General features: G+C 40.8%; 1 protein-coding gene across 3 annotated transcripts in view; it reads right to left on the reverse strand.

Moving 5' to 3' along the window:
* PHYHIPL (phytanoyl-CoA 2-hydroxylase interacting protein like) overlaps window positions 1-22,257 on the reverse strand; it is a 54,559-nt gene that overhangs the window by 10,264 nt on the left and 22,038 nt on the right. For 2 of the 3 annotated variants that reach the window (XM_071438670.1, XM_071438669.1), the window contains exon 2: window positions 545-741. In XM_071438670.1, coding sequence (XP_071294771.1) covers window positions 545-709 — 165 coding nt within the window. In that variant the 5' untranslated portion in view covers window positions 710-741. Of the gene's footprint in view, window positions 1-544; window positions 742-20,741; window positions 21,033-22,257 lie in introns of those variants that run through there. The other variant, XM_071438668.1, reaches the window with a different exon arrangement.

The raw sequence follows: 22,257 nt of genomic DNA on the forward strand, positions 1-22,257 counted from the left end.
TAAGGCATTTGCAGATCCTGCAATGCCTTCAATATGTTCCTGCACCAGAGGCTTGAGGAAAGAGGCCAGATGAATATTCAGGTCACAGTGCTGAATGCTGCAAACTAAAATTGCTGGAAGCCTTCCTGAAGTGCATTAGAATTCGTGGCTCTTCTGTTGAAATGATATGTGTTGCTCTCAGGAGTCTGTCACTGAACAGGCAGAGAATACACACACATTTTGTAAATAATGATAAAGAACCAGTCAGGAATAAAAATGGCAGTCTTGCATTACATTGTAGAGGTACCAAAATGCTTTCAAATGAAACAGAAAAGGTAATGTGCAGTTCTCTGTGAAACAAATGTATTTGTGTGTACATGCACACAGGCTGGAGGCAGAGGAGGTACTCTGAGTAAACAAAAATTCCATCAGATTAATCAAAACCCACCTTTGCTGGATATCCAATTCCTGTTTCCCATGGCCTGGCTTTGAAAGGTTAATAAAACACAGAGATTCATCTGTTTAAAATCAAGCATTTGTGCCTTGATTTTTAAATGAAAATTACCTTGTGTTTGAATTTGTTGGAATTCTTGTTTTCTTTCTTGTTGAGATCGATGAAGTAATGAGTAATGCGATCCTTGGATTTAGAATCCATGTCCCAAGAAATCTTGAAGGAGTCACACGTGATGTTACTTATTTTGATGTTGTGTGGGACTGGAAGCTCCTCCATCTCTGCAATCCCACTATCTTGTGATTTATTCCCTGCATGGAAAATAAGCATGATTTGTTCAGTGAAGGACCCATTTGATCAGTGTTTTGTGTGCATTCAGTACCAGCACATCCCTGAACAGCCTTTCACAAAGGCTCACAGGGGGTCCCCAGCAGCCACTGGGGTACAGTTACACAAATCTGGGTGTCAGTGATGGAAAGCACTGGAAAGGGATGAAATTCCTCAGGTGAATAAGCACTAATAACACGGTGCACAGAGTGGCTGGCATCACCACTGTGTGTGCTTGCAGGCTGACAGGACAAAGCACCTGAAGCTATCAAGTGCTCCAAGGTTCAGTTAAGAAGCCAGCAATGCCCACAGTTAACATAATGGTCCCATTCATATCTGTCAGCCACTTAAACACAAGCAGAAATCATCCATCCTTAAACCACCTTCCAATCTCTGCAAGGTTTATAGATGGTGGATTCATATACACATATGAGTACACATATTTAAAACAGCAACTCCTTTGAAATGAGTACACATATTTAAAACAGCAACTCCTTTGAAATGAAACAATTAACACTTTGATGAGCCACAGCAAAAGGAACACACAAGCAAACTTCATTTTCTGTTCTTAATTCTTCCCGTTCTCCCAGCTGAGACCCTGCAGTTTTCTTGGGAAGTTCTTTTCTAAGTACATATGGGAGATGAACAAATGACCATTGACCCCAAAAAGAATCACTGATTCTAAATTTAGGTCTCCCCTTAGTTCCCAAGGCAATTTTATAGTTCAACATTCTGTGAACATTAGAATTCAGAAATGTTAGGTGTTCTTGCCCTTACATAACACTCAAGTCAAAAGTGAACAAATGAAAAAAAAACCAACCCAGTAAGATGAGAAAAAATACTGGGTAAAAAATGAAAAAATCTATATGATGTAAGAGAAGAAGTAAAGAAACAGAACCGAAAAAAATGAAAATTGAATATAGATAAGGACAGATAGAACCAAAGCTAGTGTCTCTATGAGAAACTCAGGAGAGCTCCCAAATGATGAAGATGGGAAACTCATGCAGGGATGTGAGGCAATGCCTTACCAGAATTATTCATAGTCACACCTAAGTAATATCTGAAAAAGATAGTATTTATACTTTCATCATAACTGATAAAAACTGATAAAAAACTGAACTCAGAGGTGTTTGGGCAGTAATAAAAGTAACAACTTTACTTGGAAAACATTAGGAACATTTCAGTCTCTCATCATACTCTGCCAAAGAATTATTTCAGCACTTCAATGCAGGAATATTACTGTTGGCCTGGTTGTTCAAAATTCTGCTCATAGATATGTGAAATTCAATCACAGACTCTGCAAAGTTCATAGATCTCCAGCTAGTACTGTGAATAATGTGTTTTTACTGATGACTTCAAGAACTATTAAAACTATTTTTCAATTTTTGTCTTATTTGATGCATTTACATTCAAAAGGTTGTCTATTCAAACATTCTATTGCTTTTTTTTTCTTTTTCAACTAATACCAAAATCAGTTAGTGCATGGTTTTGCACAAAATGCCCCTGATTTGTGCCATACACAGTGACATTTTCAACAGCTGCACTGGCTGCAACACACTCAGAAATACCAGTCATTACTGAAAGCTTTCTCTTCATATGAAAGACGTGGTAAGTGCTTTTCCCAACATGACATTTCAGAAAGCCAGCAGGGAGAAAAGTGCACTGCTTTCTTTTGCAAGCAATTTGTATTTGAAAGATGACTGAAAGCTCTGCCAGGTACACTGAAAAGGCTTCATATGATTGGCTCTTCCAAGAGCAGGGCTCTGTGTTTAAGTAGAAGATGGAGTGTGGATGCTGAGGTTCTCAGAGCTGGAGAGCTGGACAGACTGAGACACTGAACACTGTGTAGCACCCTGAACAGACATGCAGCCAGGAAATCCAAGCCAGAAATCCACGATAGCTCAATGTGCAAATTATTAGCCTAAAAATGAGTTTCTGTATTCCATATCCAGGGCCTGAGCTGTGTTACAAACAGCCAAGGTGGTTTCAGCCTCAGGACACATGCAAAGCAGTAATGACCATTGACAAAAAGTAACAGAGAGAAAGAAACATTTTGGAGAACACCAGTGGCAAACAGCAAAAGTGCTCCTGGGAAATAGATATCATTTTCTGTGCGTTTCTTGGTATTAATATCTGGCATACATCTTCAGATATCTGCACTCCCATTCCTTTTAATTTCTTTGCTTTTGAAGTGAATAAATAGCTGTAAGTAAATGTCAAGCAGAAAATCTCCAGGTAGTTTTTAGGGTCAGGGTAGGGGTTAGGGTTGAAAGAGTCAAAGAGCCTACAGTTTCAGGAAGACTGGGGTTAAAGGCACACCAAGGCTATTCCAGCAGGGCCCCAACATTGCTGCTCCTACATCTTTGTGATCTGGAATCCCATGGTGCTGGGTTAAGGGTAGAGTGGTCCTTAGACAGAAAACCTAGGTGATACAACACACATATTTTAGGGAAGTATAAAGACAAAAAAGAAATCTAAGCACACCTAACATGCCAAGCTCCTGAAGAACCTCCACCTCTAACACTGGCCTTTTCCCCAGGACTGAAAATTTGCTACAAAAAAGAAAGCCCATATTCAGTGGTGATTGCTCTGTTCACCCAAACCATGTCTGTCTGCACTCAAGCACCTCAAAGCAACTTCTAGGTTGCCACAATTTTTTATGGTGTGCAAGACACCCAGAAGCCACTGAATGAATTGGGAAAGACAAAAGCACAGGAAAGCCCTGGTGATAGCCCACAAGCAGTGACTGGGAGGGAAGTCAGTGGAACCGTGGTGACCACAATATCCTGTGTGCCACCACAATATTCCCCTACACTGATGTAATTTCACTCACTGGGGCTGCTGTCATGCAGGAGAGGGTGCACCAAGTGCTGGGTGTAGTGTCTGGGAATACACACAAGACATTAACTCCTGCAGCTACTTCTGTGAGCTCTCAGCTCCATGAAAACCCAGCAATGTGATGAGGGAAATGTGACTCAGGGTCATGAGCCAGGAATAAGCGAGACTGTACTCACAAAATACAAAATTAAAAGCTAATGCTAGATTCTTAATGCATTCTGGGAAGATATCTGAAAATCAAAATATGTGTAGATGAGGATGAGAAGCAATTTTGAGATCCTGAAAGACTAGGTTTTTATGTATATATCTATAGATAGAGAGATAGATAGATACCAACAGCACATGTAATAAACACATTAAAGGCGAAATAGAATTTTATATTATGAATCACATTTTTTTTAAAAAATCTCACCTTATTTTAAATGCATGCACTGGGGAAATCAGAATGTGGCTTTCTCAAGGTAACATTTTCAATACAATGAGAGATATTAGCTATAGTATTTTGAAGAAGAAATGTTTGATGAGAGGGAATCAATGTCTAAGAGCACACATGTCTTAGGTACCATGACATAAGAAATCCTCTTATAGACGTGGATGCTAACAACTGAGAACAACTCATTTACAAACAGGAACTCCCATAACATGAGCAGAGAAACCCTTATACCTCCTGAAATACAAAAGTTTCTACATTTTCTTGTCTTGATAATTCAATGGGTAGGTTATATATCAGATCTATAGAGATAAAATATTGTAATTACAGAAATCTGAGATAGACTGACAACATTTAAGTGCTGTAATTGAGAGTGAATTCTCCAATTTACTGAGAAGGTATTTAATTTCCTCAAAAATTCAACAGAAGGGAGAAAACTTCATTCTGTATAACCATCAAAATGACAGGGATGTGCCAGGAAATTACATATTAGCTGCTACTTTAAATTTAACTAAGCAAAATACAGTCTCATATTTTCCTCCTGTGCTGAGGAATGAATGGTTCCCAGTCCAACTGCTGGCTGTACAGAATTATTTTACAGAGCCAGGACAATATGTCCCCACCAAGCAAATAATTAACCTGAATACCAACATTTCAATGTTCACAGCAACACCTTGTTCAAGAGAGACAGTGAAATCACACAGAGGAAATACAAATGCAACAACATTCAAAAAATATTAAATCAAGGCTGTTATTTGTTAGGCTATGTAAGTGCACTTCTCTAGGGTAGTTACTCTATTTCAAAGCTCAATTTTTTATCCATAACCACAGAAGTAATGTTGATGTTTTGGTTGTGCCTCTTTTCATGTACAAAAAAAAATGAGTGAAGAGTCTCAGACTCTTAAGTATCTCTCTCTTCTCTCCCTCAGAATCCTGGTAAATGACCTCCCAATAGAGATTTTTATAGTTATATAAGCATATTTAGGAATATTTTCTAAATAAGTATCCTTGTAAAACTAATTCCTAAATTAGATAAAGAGGGAATGCCTGACCCTAGAAATCCTGTTAGAGGGATAAACCCCTCTAAACCTTCTCCTCATTTCCTCCCCGTTGTCTGATACTACTGCTGTGCATTTTCTAGTATGAAATGTGCACTGTGTCCAAAATATTTTAAAAATAGTTTCAAGAATAAAGCATTACTTAATTAATATGTGTATCTATACTGAGTGGTTTTGAAACATGCATATACATTGAGATTCTTATTACATGATTTTAACAGCTTAATTTATCTGTTTCCTGCTAATCTAGGACATTGACTTCAGCAGGAATATTCCACACACAAACCAAAGAGAACACAACTGGACTCTGCGAGTACAAATGTGCCTTCAGTACAGGCATCTTCTTCAGCTGAGAATGCCCCCCAAACAGTGCCCACATAAACAAAGCACTGAGCAATCTCTGGTTTCTGTGCTGAAAATTTTGTCTCAGCCCCTTACAAAGGACTCGATTCTTCCTCCTTCTCACAGGGAGGATGAATGCACTCTACAAGTGGCGTCGTGGTTCACAGCAGCAGCAGCCCCAGCCCTCACTCCTGCCACTGCCAGCCAGGGATGTGCAGGCTCCCAGCTCCTGCTCTCTCCAAGCCTGGGTTCCCAGTGCCTGCAGGCTGGAGGTGCAGCACAGCAGCGAGGGGACCACGTGTGTCCATGGGAAACCATGGGCTGTGAGCCCCGTGCTCCAACACCCACCCAGCCCAGGTGCTCATTTGAACAAAATGCCCCTGCACAAAGGCAGATGGGACTTCAGGGGCTTCATTTCCTCAAACCTGTGTGTTCCACCAGCACCACTGGGAATACAAAAGCACGAGTGGCAAACCTGACAGCTAGCAGCAGCCAGCAGAGGTACCCTGGCAGATCTGGGATGTGGTTATGCTATCAGAACTGAAGGGCTTTGGTTTACAGCTCATTCTCTCAGCAGGCACTGAATACAACATTATGTTCAATAGGAAATTAAGAGTATCTGTACTGAGAAGGTTACTATAATTAGTAAGCAGAAATTAAATAGTCACATTATAAGATTTCTGTGGAATACAAATTTTGGCATAGATACTAGATTCTCAATAGTGGATTTGTTGGGCCATATGTATTCCTTCTAAGCCCATAATAAAACCTAAATATTTCTTAAATATGACAGCAGAAACAGTAACAAGAAAAGAGCCAACAATATTCACTCCTGTGACAAGACCATAGATATCTCGAATTACACCTGGAATAATTTTGATACAAAATATGCATCTGTTAATCCAAAAGCAAAGGCAAATCTCCAAAAGATTTTATGCCTATGACTTGCAATGATGTTTAGGTACAATTTTCATATGATGTACATAAAATATATGCATGAATTTTTACATGAGGCTCCTCAGGCTCACTTTGCATGCAGTGAAGAGAGACAGTTTCCTAGATGGGCTAATCTGGGTACCTACAGGTAGCTCTCATTTAACTTGGCCCTGGAGGAATCCAGTTCTTTTCAGAGAGTAGAGAGGGAGGTCACAGAAGCTAAGAGCTAGCTGAAGTTACCCTTTATAATAATTTCCTCAATTACACTTGTGAATTTGACTGATTCTCATGATGCAACAGCAATTTGCAAGATTTCTGCCAGAAAAAAAAGAAAAATAATGGGGATAAATAGTACGTTTTACATTGTAGCCAATTTCTGAACTCCTTAGCAAAGAAATCTATGTGTCACTGACTCAGAAATATCCTTTGACTAATACTTTAAAAGGGATAAACTTTTCAAGAATAATTTTTCTGAATTTCTGTGTCAAATACATCATTTATTCCCACAATATTTTTTTCTGAAAGCACTGATAGGATCAAATATCTCAGGACCATTTAAGCTTGAATGTGGATGAATTTATAACTTGCTAACTTCAATTATAGACAAATTATTTAATAACTGTAATTTATTTTAAATAAATAGTGCATTTAATTGCATCATTAAACTAATTCCTCAAAATAATTGTTTCCTCTCTTGCTATTACCATAGAGAAAATTCAGATATATCACCATACATTGTTCTCTGATGGTATCAGCCAAATGGTCTAAATCAGCAACAATTCTTCCTTTGATTTTTGACCTATCCTTACTTAGACCAAAAATTTAAGTAACGATTAGTAACATCTTCAGAAATAGCTAAATTATTTGCAAAAGTGTTATTGAAATCAATGGAATCTAAGCTGAGTTACTCAAGAACTTCTGAAAACATGATTGCAACGATGCACACAAACTCCACAAACCCAAAGCATAACTGCAAATCAGATCAGTGGCTGAATTGGCACGGCTGACCTTATTCTTTCCCTAAAATTTAATTGTTATTTGATATCCTGAAGTTATTTGACAACTTGGAAGTATTTAATATTTATACTTGACTCATTCAAAACTAAACCACATTTTCAGAATGTCGACAGCAGCCAAACCCCTAGACTGAGTACTGAAATGGAAATAGATGAAGTTTCTGTTGATATAATTACCTTTTTTAGAGTTCCCCTTACTCCTATTAGATATTTTTTGAAGAATATTTGTAAAAAAACTGGAGGTCTCTATGCCTTTATAAAGTATTTATGTCCCACAAGGTTGGGCCTTTCTTATTGAATTTTTCCTCTTTTTGCAATTTTATTACAAATAAGTTGAGGAGTAATATGCTAAGCTAAATACACACAACTTCATACAAAATTTAGTTTTCACTATGTCAAAAATAAATGGAGAAAATATAAAAAAGGAGGACTTTAATTTTCAGATGGAAATATGCAACTGAAAGGTTGTAAATAATCATGCAGGTACATTTTTCTTCACTAAGCACTAGGGAATCTGTAAGACTGAAAAACCACTTGGGCTAGAAGATTAAACTGCCATCCATGCTATCATGAGTACTCTCCCCTGTATCCAAGATATGGAGATCTATTGAGATCCTTTGCCCCTACCATGCTCTAAGGACTGACCAAATCCCTGGGTGGAGAGCTGAGAAGTGCTGGGATCTCCATTTATAACCCATGAATTCCAAAACCAAACAAACTGAATTGGCCAGACAAGCTGAGACTGAGTGCAAATGTCACCACCATCCATCAGCATCTTGCTCCTCATCCTGGCTGCCGAGTGACTCTTGTATGCAAAACAATTTATACCCAGTTCCCTCCAACTTTCTCAGCCTTTTTTTACTAAACATGGCTTCATTCTTTACTGTACCTTGTCATGTAAAGCTAAACAAACTTCTCTATGGCCTTCTGTGAAAGGAGAGTTGCAATATGCAAAAAAAAAAAAAAAAAAAAAAAAAAAAAAAATCTCCTACTGGCAAACCATTGGTTTTCATGGCTCTGCCACCAGAGCTGGGCAAGGGCAATTCTGTCTTCTTGAAACCAAAAAGGACATCATTATTGCAGGCCACAAACACTCAGCCACCACAGTGTTTCCTCCTAATTAAATAGTCCCATTTTGTTCAGCACAGCAAGCCTGCAGTACATGGGTGGTAAGTGGCTCTTCTCAGCATGTGTTGGCTACAAGATACATTTGAAAAACAAATTTTAATTAAAATGTGCATTTCTCAGTTGCTGAAAGGGAAAGAAGGTAACAAGGGATGTAAAAGGCTCTAAACCACAATCTTACTTAATTTAAATGCCATTTAAAAATTAAAATTAACTTTACAGTCCTTACATACACAACTAGTATTTGAGTTTAATGCATACTGTCAGTCATACAGAATTCCAGACTTGGAAAGTAAGTATGTTGGAAACTACTACAAAATCTCTCCCAGATCATCCTATCATATGCACTTCATTCAGATCTCTATTATTATCTAGCCAGTGTGAAATTCTGACCACACTTCAGACTGCAGGCCCATTTTGTGGTGCATTTTTGTAAGGATGCTATCTCAGTGCTGTTCTGGTGAAAATGGGAATAAAAATTTTTCAGCATACTCCCACCCTGTTGATTCCTAAAGGGGCAGATTTTGGAGCAGGAAGGGATACAAAGCTTTTAATGGTATGAGGTTTGTCTCTTCTGGTGAATAAAATGTACAGCTGTGTCTGAGACTGTGGGACTGCCTATGTCTCCAGGACTAACAACAAAGGAAAACAGATCTCAGATGAAGGCTCTGACTGTGTGACCCCAGACAAGTTGCTTGGGGCCAGATTCCGATCCAAGTGACACTGCTCTGGGTCACTGGCCTAATTGCTCCAGTGCTCTTCAGCTAGCAGTGAAATTGAGGCAAAGCACTGCCCTCAGTTTTCCGTTGCTTTTAATATTAACTGTGTATTAGAGAAGTGACTGGCCTTTCATGATTTGTGCTTCCACATGTCACTAAACAAAGGAGAGAGACAAACAGTTCCATTTTAGCTTATTACTGTGAACCTCATTCACATTGGTTTACCTCATTCTTTGGCTGGCAACAACTTGTGCCATTTATTGCAGCTGTGTCTTCATCTAAACCAAAAAAGTGTTCTCTACTTCAAGTTGAGTCATGTGAGTTCAAATCTAGCAAGATGAGGCAGCCTTGTATTCACATGAGCTTAAATGTGACCTGCCAGCTTCCCTGAAACTGCAAGTGCCTTGATCACAAAAGGATTTTTTCATTTAAAGTCCACTTCCTTTCAGCAAAGGGAAGCCCAGACAGAAAGGCAGAACTTGCCACTTGAAGGGCAGCAGAGAGAACTCAAGGCTGGGGAACATAGTTTTACTAAGCATTTTCCTTGGGAAAGTAGGGTGCTCAGCATGAGTGGGCTTTTGTAACTCTCTGGGTACCCTGGCAGGCTGCAGCATGAATGAGCATTTCTTTACTTCAGTGCACTGGCAATTGCTGGGTGCTTTTCACACACATCTCTTGTAAGGAATGGGATTTGGCTCTGGTTTCCACTAGTTTGTGCTTTTTAGCTGTGATTTGAAATGTGTTACATATTCACAATAGTTCAGGAAATTCTACTCTGTAACTTGTACTGTTCTATTTTACATTTAAATTGTATGCACGTTTCAGAATTGTATGCCTGTTTCAGACTTTCTCTCAGGCCCTAACAAATAAAGGATATAGGGGGTTTGAGTCCTTTTTTTTGGCAGGAGTTGTTCTGTTTCATTTTTAGCTGGTTTCCTAGGGAAACTAAACATTGCCAAGGCATTTAGATGTAGGTCTGCCACTGGTTGACTGTTTCTAACTTTTGAACCTCTGTCAAGAGCAGAGAACTCAGAGATAACTTAGGTTGCTGCCAGTTTCTTTAAGGCAGGCAAGCATGCAGAAATGGGAGGATCCTGCTAAACACTCCTTATCAAGAAGAAGGCTACAATGAGGTCAAGCTTTTCACTATTACTAGAATATGAAGATGACACAGTTATGAATATTGTAGCCAAAAGAAATCTTTCAGCAGAGTCTTCACCACACTGGAATTCACCCCTCACTCAGACACAGTATAGCATACTGACCGTGCATATTTATTAAAAGTCCCAGCTGTAGCTCATCAGCTTCCTGTCCTGATGGCATTTGTGACAGAAGTCTCCTGTAGGTTATCTAATGAAAATTGTCTAATGGAGAGGAGAAAACTCAAAGCGAAGTTTTGATGTAATTAAGTTAAAAGAAACCTACAACAATTCTAAAAACATCAGATTCCAATCCATGGTCCTCAATAACTCTGAAATTGCTCTTTAAAAAAAGCACAGCTCAGTTGGATACCTACAATAGCTCCCATTATAAATTTTTCTGTAGTCTTATTATGCAGGCTATCAACAGCCATTGGACTGCAACAATGGCACCAATCATGATCAAGACAAGAGAAAAATTGATTAGCTATAGAGGCATAGCTGCACAACCTTCTACAAATTCACGATGCCAAACGAGTTCCCTTGGGTACAGTACTTAAAAAGAATTCATATTTAGATCAGTTTTTCATCTTTTGGATTTAGAGCATTTAAAAGCATCTCAAGGAATGCTTTCCAGTTCCCACTCCCTACTATATGAGCTAATCTAATAAGCATACTGAGATACACTGAAGGATTTAGTTTCCATCTCCAGCACTGCAAGCTTGCACCAGGGCTGACAGCCCCACCAGGCAGCCTGGGGGGCTCCCTGATGGTCTGCTTGAGGAAGCAACACAGAAACCAGCTGAGCATTACAGAATAAACCAAAATAGAAAAAGGAGAATCACTATACATGGAGATCATGGTTCTGTCTTCCCTGCACTTGTCCAGTTATGAGAAAGCAGAGTACTAGATATGTTCCTACCACACAAGCCATGCTGGGCCACCTGGCTACCTGATATGCCACAAAACCTGAAATTAAACTCTCATGCTCTAGAAAGGTTGCTCTACTCAGATTCCTGGATATCAAATATGATTTAAGAACTCCATGGTGCCTAAACAGTGACAAAGAGAAGTACAGAAGTGACATATTCTTTGTGTCAGGGTCCCAAAGCATGGCACAGAGCTGTTCACAGACAGAGCAAACAAAGAATTGTACTCAGAGATTCAGGTACCTCCATCTATGGGGGAAAGAAAGCAACCTCTACACATGGGCAGAGATGAGACAATCACAATAAATGCCATGAGAAATCTTAGTGCTCAAACCTGTCCTTTTAAGAGGAGTAAGGTGGTAGCTGTGTCATCACAGCACAGGTAACACTGCCTAAAATTCCAGTATGTTCCACACAAGAGGGACATAAATTCCCTGTGATCTACTGGAATCAGTCAGCAGCCTGAGAGGATTTTCAGTTACTGTGAAATATGGAACATATTCCATATTTAGAGATATGTCTTGGAATTACACTGGAAGTGTAAAGGCTAGAAGTTCATCAGAAACAGCACTCTGAAAATCACATGCTTTCTACTCAACATCTATATTAAGCTACCAGCATAAAGTTCATCACAAAAGTGTAAGTACATAGTATTTACCTTATGTTGTCACATGGAAGATGTTCCTTAGTAGCATTAGAAAATACAATCTGCTGCACGTCCTGGTTTTAATTTTATCCCTTCCTTTATATAAACCCACATATAATTTCCCTTTACATAAGTTGCATTAAAAAGAACAACACAGCATGAGTCACTCCACAGATACTTGTACACTAGAACTTCCAGCTGGCCAAGACTGAAAGAGCCTTTTAACATCTTTTTATCCTGCTTATTTTGAAGTCCAAATGTTTTTGACTATGAGTACACATAGAAGTGAACTGTAAAAAAATGCTCAAAATAATCTTTAAAAAATGTTATTTCTAGCCAGAAGTTAAATGCAGATTATAAATACAGGTTAAATATATAAACAAGTATATAAATCTATCTTATTAAAAAAGACAGAGTAAATTCAGACAAACTGTAACCTATAGAGACAAACTCCAAATGAGATGTCTATCTGTATGAAATAAGCTAGAGCACACACACCAAAGACTTGGAAAATACAGCACTTGTAAGATCTTAATCATGCCACATTATGAATGCAAATTGGTTTTTACACGAAGTCTTACTGAAGCCAACGGAATAGCTCAGGAAATAAATTTATGGGATGTTTCAGATCATTGCAAACCAAAGAATTCTCCTAAGAAGAGTACTTGGATATACAAAGGTTAATACTGCAATTCCTTCAACTGTGCTTCTTCTAGAGCTGCCAGCTGGGAATGACTTTGTCCAATATCGAAGAAATAAACTCCAGACTCCACTCCACGTGAAACTAAGAGTGCAACCCTGATAATACTTTCTGTCACTCTGCAGGAATGAAAGAGCAACACCAAACTAATTTTAAGGCCTGCCATTCTTGGCAGCAGCTACACCTGTCAAGACTCAGAGGAACACTTGTTAGGTTATGAAAACAGTACAGCTAATCATTGCTTTTGGAAACATCCATGCAAAACACCTTGTTCATTCAAGCAGAAATCAAACAAGAACACTCTGAGAACAATAAAACAAAACTGACTAATGATTCAGCTACAAACACCACTGTGAAAACTGATTCGGTTACAAACGCTACAATGAATTCTAAGCAAATCTTCTGTGCAGAAGGAAAACATTTCAAGGTCAAATAAAGAATGCTCTGCTGTGGAACAAACCTTAGTGAAGAAATCACAAAAAGTGATCCTGGAGCAGAGTTTTCTTTAGTTCCAACTGCCTAAACACTGTCTTTGTACTTTTCTATAGCACTGACATATTTTATACACATATCCTGTACTGGAAGCGTTAGTATTGTTTCTCCAGATATGTTTACAAATTTTTGAAGAAAGTGGTCTGCAAGAAAAATGCTGAAAAATTCTGTCAAAAGAGAACAGAAGACATAGCCTGTGTTCAGCCAGAATTAAATATAGCCTTCAGGTCACAAAAAGCACGAAAGGCCGTGCATGCTGACAGAACAGAAGATGTACCTACTGTCCTGAGTGGTCTAAGAAAAACTCAGACTGGGAGGATTTTTAAAGATTACCCCCTCAGTCAGGGTGAAAGATAACACAACTACTTCAGCAGCACAAGGGGACTGAAAACTACCTTATTCAGAAAAAGCAGAGCCTTCAAACCTGCTGTTTAGAAGCCATGAATAATGAAAGATGCAGGAAATTACAAGGAATGGGTAAACAAGGAGATCTTTCTAGATTCTAGGGGAAAAAATGGAAAAATAATCAGGCAGAGAAGTCCCAGAATGAAAAACCAAGGTCAGGAAGACAGGCTTCAGCAAGGCTTTGGAGACAACAGAACACAACAATGCCTGACCAGAACTCATTCAAAAATCAATGATGAAATACTAGAGAAATCTAAATAAGAATATGATAGAGTCTTTCTTCAACACACCTCACATGACAGAAGGGATTCTCTGCCTGTTCTAGAAACGATGGCTCTGAGACCAGGAACCTCACTGGGAAGCTGTTGGAAAGACTGAATTGGAGTTCTGGGTGTACTCTGACCCAGATCATACAGGCAGAATGGCAGGAATTTGGAAACATGAGCTCAGAACATTTCTCACAAGAGGTGGTAGAGCCACCAGATTAGTAGGCTGAGAAGAAAATTGCTAGTAGAATAGAAAAATCTGGTTTAAGATGAAAGATGAAAGAGATGAATTAGATAGTAATGGCTTAACTCTTCCTCAATAAAAACAGCTCAGTCTTTGAGATTTGCAGAAGATATATGAAATTTTAAGTGAGGGGTGGGGTCAGCTTCTTCTTCTAGGGGACTGCTTCTCAGATGCTGGAGGGGTTAGAATTTCTCTCCCCTAAATGATTCCTCCTGCCATTGTACTCACTGAGAGCTGCTGATCTGCAGGGCTGAAGCAGGGCTGGCAGAGGTGAGACTGACATATGGAAAAACAGGTAAGGAGCTCATGTGCCCACTGGGCTACCATAGAGCCTGTGGCTGGTTCCAGGCTTTGTGTTTTTGTGAGTGATCTAAAGAGAGATCACATTTTTGTACTGAGGACAACATTAAACAGAAGGAGCTGCAAGCACAAGATGGCTCACAAGCATAGGCAGGAAGTGCTACAGTGGATTCTGTTACAGAGTAAATAAAAGAATGCATCTGGGATCTCTAATCTGAAACAAACACAAAGAAGGAGGAACATACACAGGAGACAGTGATGATTAAAATGCTTTAAGTATAAAATTGACTAGAAATTAACTACAAAAGCTATATTATATGTTTGAATTTCAACCAAGCAATATCAGCAGTGGGCAAGAACAGTGATTTTGTAGGTGAATCTAGCATAATTACACATCAAGCATTTCAGTAGCTTTATAAAGGATCTCGTAGAGTTGCAGTAAAGAATAATTGAATGAAAAGGAGATGAAATAGAATGGCAGGCAAAACATAAACAGCTTATATATATAATTTGGTCATTGCCAGACAAAATAACTCATAATTAATAATGTAGGTTTTGGTATCATAAAGCTCTAAAAGAAGATGAGAAGGAAGAAGGAAGGAAAATAACCCTCAAAATTCATGAATATAAAGGAAGAATTTGGATGACTACATTTCTTGACACCAGGATGTTGAATAGCCAGTTTCCAGCAAAGCCTTGCTACTTAGTGACATCATTACTTATGATATAAACCAAGACAGGGTGAAATACTTGAAGTGGAAAACATAGGTAAATCATTAGTCATCTTCTCTTCCACAACTCTAAAGATCATTCATGGAGACTTGTTGCTCAGCTCCATTTAGTATTTTTCTGTTATAACAATGAGGAATATATGAAATCTTAGTCTCTAGCAAGAATTTAAAGCTAAAACATTAATTAGAATTTTTCGTTGCAGCAAGAGAGCTTTTGAAGTGATACACTAGATTTTAACTCCTACCTGAAGCAGAATTATCATTTGTCACAAAAAAAACCAACCAAACAAACAAAAAAAAAACCACCAAAAAAACCCCAAAAAAACCCCACAATGTTCAAGCTCAGCCAGGTTAGACATTATTTTATGGAAGAAATATATCAGCGAATTTAAATCTCCAAATTTGCAGCCAAGGAGAGGAACAAAACAACAATAAGCATAACCATGAATTTTGTGTCCTATCAAAATATCACAAGTACAAGCACTTCTCTATTATTCTGGATATAGAAAATATGAACTGTGCTCAGAACTGTCATAGTAAAAAAAAAAAGCAACAAAACTATTCAACAACAAAGATTCAGGACACTAAGAATTACTGTGAAATTTGGATCTCTCAGTTGTCCCTCACGTGGGAGTCATACATGATGACATTTCAGAAATAGCAGTGACACTGCTCCATAATGCCAAAAAGGGGATTTGAAGATTTCATCCAGAGACTGGATGATGTCACTTTATCCCTTCTGTTTGAAAGGTGAATGTGTACACAATATGGCAATGTAAACCACAATTAATGAACTCCAGAAAAATATTTCTGAGTCCTCCAATAAATCCAGCATGGTAATAAACTCCTGAAATAAATTAGAAAACATGAGACATGCTCAAATAACATGAGGAGCCAAAGATGCAAGCTGTTTACATAAACCAGAAATGACATCTTAGTTTATATGATGTAATGTTTTTATCAAGCCTGGTAGACTAAACAGTTGTGATGGTGCCAAGTGTTTGGAAGGTGATGAAATTGATTGAAACTGGCCAAGACACCAGTCCCAGCTCTGATCCTGGTGCCTAAATACTATCTTCAAATATATGAAGGCAAAGTGAAAAGCACATTAGTGAGATTGTATAGCTCAAGCCATCAATGCTTAGAAATTACCAGAATGAAGCATACTTGAATAACCTGACGTTGGACACTTTGTTTAGATTATGATATAGCCTTTAACTGCATGATTATGTACTAATTTTTCCACATAAATTCTGATTCATTCAGCATACATAATGAATAGTGCATTCATAATGAACTATTTTTCTTGTAACAGCTAGTTGCTTTTGTTCAATATGTAGTCCCAGGACTTATTTGCTACACATTATTCATATTCTTCTCTGAAGACAAAATTATGAATTTCATCATGGGTTTTTCCATGCACCTCATGGGTTTTCCAGGCTACTACAGCGTCTGTCTGATTAACAAACATTCATCAGTTTATTTTGAAAACATTGCTGTGAGGGGAGGCAGCAGTATGCTTCCATTTTACACATGGAAAACTAAGGCACAGGAAAATTACTTAAGTGCTTGATGTTCTCTTCAAAGCCTTTTTTTTTTAAGTCCTACTCTCACAGAAGTGAGCAGCAGCCATTGACTCTGAGTACTCCATGGCACCCCTCTCTGCTGGCAAATGCACAAGGAGAATTTGTCATCTTGGGGTTGTGTGTGGCTTTGGAAGATGTCATGCCCTGATACACACTGACCTTTCTCTGGCAGTCACACCGAAGTATGGCCTCTTCTGCCCTGTCCCTTGAACTTCTTCCTGCCCCTCTTCCTTCTTCTTTCCCAGTCCCACTTCAAAAGTCTTATTCTTCATTCCTAAGGCTGTCCTTTCAGTCCCAGTCTCTCTGCTCAGCAAGTCCTAGTTCCATTCTTTTACTCCTGAGCTCTGTGGTTCAAACTGCCCAGTCACCCTGTCTTCTGCTTCCTCATTCTCCAAATTAATCTGAGTGAACATCCCTCACTTCCCACTCCCATTCTGGGTTATTTTGTCCAATTCCCATTTAACCTAATCTCCATCTTGCAAGTCTTTCCTGTTCTTCCACCCTTGACCAGCCACTGCTGTGTGTTAGCACCTCCGGGGCCAATTTTCTTGCCTCACTCCCTCGTCTGTGTGCCCCAAGTTCCAGCATCCTGTTTGAAGGTTTGTTTCTGTGCTCCTCTCCTTTCTGCATTCTGACAGGTGTCATTTGGGTCGGTGTCTCCTGCTTTCCCTCTGTCTGTGCCAAGGAAGGGCAGGGCAGTGGATGATGGTGTCGCTGCTGTCGGCCCGGTGGGACCCACAGGCACGGCGCATGGTCTGCAGGGGGAGCACGGCCACAGAGGAGCTTCGGGACATTCAGCTGCTGACATCCAAGCTTGCTTTTCCCCAAGACTTTCTGACATCAGCTATATTTCTATAGCATTGGCATGCTCATGACACAAAAGATATCCCTTCGTCTACTCAAGGTTTAATCTCCACATAAGGCTAATACAAATTTTATAAAAAGGTCACCAGAATGTTCAGCACTGATTAAACATTCATTCCTAGCCTAAGATTATAGAAGTATGGCTACAATGTTCAAATAATGTTCAAAGAAAAATAACAAATGCTACACTTTTTCCTATACACAGAATGAGTTCAAGAGTTCTGAGGAGCTACAGGTTAGACTGTGCATCAGACTGAGCTGTGCTATTGGACCCATGTAAAAGAACAAGAGCAAATAATGCAAGATGCCTTTGAAAATAAAAGCTCATAACTGGCTTTATAATGTTGCATTCACTTTGAACCAAATCTTATCAGGAGTTTTTACCTAAAAAAAAATCCTAAGTGCATATATTTCTTATCTCTTATTTAACATTTGCAAGTTTTTAAATTGCTTTGATTTGTTAAGAAAGATGACAATGCCTGAAAAAACAACACTGAAAGAAACCCAGAAAAAAATCCAAAAAAAGATGAACTGCCATGATATTATTAATTGCTTACTCCAATTTCTAGATTCATGGCTCCTGTATAAACCTTCACAGAAGGTATAACCCAGTTTGCTGAACATAAAACATCTCAATATTAATCCTTTTGTCTTAGAAAATAAGAAAAATATTTTGCTAGCTACATAAATTTTCCATTACTGCTTATGTTTCTACTGCAGCAGTGCTTGCAATTCCAACTAAGTGCATTGCAGAATTTGTCATAGTTGGATGTATAATGTTATGGTTTCACTGGCTGTGTTTCCAGTTAGTACAGCTTAAAGACCAAGGACATTTTCAGAATGTGAAAATCTAGCATAATTATAATTTACTATGTGTAATACATTGCTATTTATCACAAGACTTTGTTGGACCTCAATGAAGCCAATCACCTTAAGAACATCACCCTTTTCAACAAAGATATTCTAAAATAAAGTGAAAGTATTCACAATACAAATGTACCCATGTGCAGGGATCTAAATGTATGGTGTGTACATTTGTACACTAATCTCAAAGATGAAAGCTCTAACCTTTGCTTCCTTGTTTAGTGTTTCCATTAAAACAAGCTTTTTGATGCATAAGTGCCACCTGTAGGAAATATTGGAGTATGCTCAAGAGCAGCCTTGTGCCAACTGAGGCACTGAGTTGTCTCCCTGCCATCCCCAATACAGGCACCTCCTGTGGAAATTCAGACATGCACTGAGGAGCAGCCCTGCATGATGGCAGCTTGCTCGATGAAGGTTAGTTTGTAAAACCACATCTACAGCAAAGTTCTTGTTTTCCAGTGAAGTCTAACCAAAAAGGAACTGAAACAAAACTACTACATTTTTCCATTTGCTGGTCTGTATGACATTAATCCATAGGAATCAAACAGTCCTTTTCTATTGTGTGTTGATCCAAATAGAGTTTGTCATGATTAACAAGGACTACTTCACTACAATTACTTACGGTACACAGATATGAAAGATTGCATAATTTATCTATTTCTAATTATAGCTACTATTAATTAAAAGGAATATATGTGAGAAAGTGTTTTAACGAAAAACCCAGTGTAATCTCCACTACTATAAACATAGTTCAGTTTCCTGTGGCAGTGAGTAAGGCATGAATGGATGGAAGTGCACATATCTTAATTCCAACATTAAAAGAAAAAAATCAAAGAATTTCTAATGTAACTATAAAAATAATACTGATAAAAAACTGATACTGATAAAATAGCATCTGAGACTTTTCAATGCCTTATCTTTCCCCCCCCCGCCATATATTTTTTTTATAAGAAAAAATAAGAGCTTACAAAAATTCAGGTTCTTAAATGGTAGAGTCTACCTAGGTCAAAAAAGTGAAGTATTTAATCCCAATTTGTAAAAAATAACAGAGAAAACTGGCCTGACTCCCTCTATAGCCATCAGCTTTAACAGTTATCCTCCAAAAATACGCTCACCACAAGGAAATAATTTCATTAATTCAGCCGTACCAGTCACTGATACAGTATCCCCATTCCTTGGTACATTTACTAGGTAACAAATTCTACACCCAAAGCACATTTTGCGTCCAAGAATGAGAAGTTATTTTTAATAATTCGACGTGAAACGACAAGATAGAAATTATCTCATACACGAGAAAAAATGATATGCCACTCTACAAAAAAATATTAGTTCATTGTTTGACAGCCAGTGAGTGTGTTTAGTTTAGTCAGTCACAGTTGGGTACAAACGACATGTCTCTCTTCTCCCCTAGTCAGCCGTCAGCGTCGCTTCGAGCACGTACACTTGTTTTGGCTGTCCCCCGTCACCACCTGACATTTATCTGCTTGCTTCAACACAGACAACCTTTAACACCCGCCCCTGCTACTGTGGAACCAAACTTCGCCTGCCTGCCGGGGAGCAGACGGGCGGCCGGACTGACAGCCGCTGTCCCCAGGGCACTGCGGTCTCCCGCGGCGGTGCGGGCGGCAGGCGCGGCGCGGCGGGAGCGCGGCTCGGCTCGCGGCTCGGGGCTCGGGGCTCGGCTCAGGGCTCGGGGCTCGGGGCTCGGGCTCAGAGCTCGGGCCGGTCGGCGCGGTGCTGTCCGCGGTGCTGAACCGCCTCCCGCTCGGTCTCCCCCCGTGCCCCATCTTGCGAGCCCCAGGCTCGGTCCGCTCGCCGCCTCATGGCTCTCACGAGGGACCGGCAACAAGTCTGGCCGCTTGCCCACGGCAGCCGGCATATCCGCCCGTCCACCTGAAGCACGGGAATTGCCCTGGAATACAAAGGACTTTGGAAACCCCGGGCAATAAAACCCCACCAGGGCCGCCACCCCATCCTAGCTCCGGACTCTCCGCAGCTCGGGCTCTGGCTCCCGTTGCTGCCTCTCCCAGAACAAGCCCCAGCGTCCATTCCTGGCAGGGGCAGGGTTGTGCATCAGGCTTGCCCGGGGTAATCGCGCCGCAACGCCAGGCACGGCTTAGGGAGCGGTGGTTTTCCCTCCCTTCCCTCCAGCAAGGTGCAACCTTCTCCTCTTCTTTTGTTCTCAATGGCAGGAGGGTGGCGGCAGCGGCGGGAGGGGTGGGGAACACTTGCACCTACAAATTCATGGGGGATAACAAAGGACCATACGACGCGCGGATTAATTTGCATTAGCATCCATGAGGGCAGCAGCATCTTACGTCTGCAGGGATTAGCCGCGCCGAGCCCGGGCTTACCGTCCCTATCGCAGAGCTGAATCGCCTCCAGGCTGAGGTTCTTGATCACCTCCTCGCAGGGGCTCGTGGGGCTGCTCATGGTGTGCGCCAGGCGCGGAGCCTCCATCGCGCCCCTCGCCGCTGCCTGCTGTGGCTTGGCCGGGGGCTGGGGCTGGGGCTGGCCGGCTCCGGTGCAGAGCCGCGCGGCAGCGCTTCCCGGCGCCGCCCGGCTCGGCTGCGAGCGCTCGGCGGAGGAGGCGGGCGAGGAGCGGATTTGTCACCGCAGCGAGCCGGGGAGGGGGCAGCAGCGAGGCGGGCGGCCGGCGCGCCCCGGGATCCGCGTTTAAAGGGGCCGCGGCCGCCGCCTCGGAGCCGTCCCTTCCCCCTCCGCTCCTTATGTAACCGCAGCCGCGCTTCCACGGGAAGCTCCCGGCGAGTCCAACACCTCCGGGTCAGGCCCTGCGAACGGCCGGTCCGGCTTCCAGCAGGCCCACCTGCCCACCGCCGCCGCGTGGCTTGTCTCGAGGTTACTCCATAACCCGACAGAGTCCCCAAGGCAAAACCGTCCCCAAGCCACAGTTGGCGACTTCCCGTTCCCTAAGCGCACAGCTCACCATGACCGCGCTGTGCAATCACACCCAACTGCAAGGGTCTGCCGTCCACTCGGATCCTTCCTGATTATGTAAGAATTTGCAGAAATAAATATTAGCCTTTCTAAATATTAGAAAGCAATGTTGAGGTTTATCAATCTAAAACCTAGAAAAGCTGGCAGAAGGTTATTGATTGCAAGAGAGGGTATGGGAATGAGCCATTTCTTGCTATCTGCCCTGCACACTTCCTACCTGCCCTTTTTGTGGGAAGGAGAAATAGTCCACATGGTATTTGTGCCATTCCTATCAAGCCTTTTTGAAAAGTACTTATTTATCAGTTTCCACTTTCAAACAAGAATGGGGCCAGAAAAGGAGAAAATTTAAAAAGGAATAGGATAATAAATTAAACTTGTGTAGCACTGAGCCATCATCAGGTGTGACAGCTCAGCTCCCTCCCCACCACAGGCCTGCAGGCTGGGCAAAGGAGCAGCCTCTGGGCCCCGGGCTGCAGCAGTGCACGGATGCTTTCTCCAGGTTATGGACTGACTTTGGGATCAAGCTCAGCATGCTGGGGTGGGATCACCAGTTTCTAGACCAAGTGGTTTGAGCCCATTTCCTACCATGCACTACAACAAGCATTCCTGGCACTGGTTTGTTGTTTCACCAAAAGGAAATTGACACTGTTTAGCCATTGATCATGAGATATCAACACTGGTTGCTTTGAGAAACAGCAGTTCATTGCATGCATGCTCCCACCAAGACTGAGGCTGTGATGTTTCTTGGTCAGCATTGCATGACAGCAAGTCCAGAGAGTCCCTAAAGCTCCCATTTCCCTTTTTGCAGTTCCAAGACCACCCAGTGTCCTCCCTCACTGATCTGGCACAGTAGCAAGCCCCATGCACAGCTGGATGTCTGTCATCCCCCTAACACTGGACTTTGGGATCCTT

This window comes from Agelaius tricolor, unplaced genomic scaffold (genome assembly GCF_023055355.1).
Source record: "Agelaius tricolor isolate 1412-34295 unplaced genomic scaffold, bAgeTri1.0.p SCAF_13, whole genome shotgun sequence".
NCBI lineage: Eukaryota > Metazoa > Chordata > Aves > Passeriformes > Icteridae > Agelaius > Agelaius tricolor.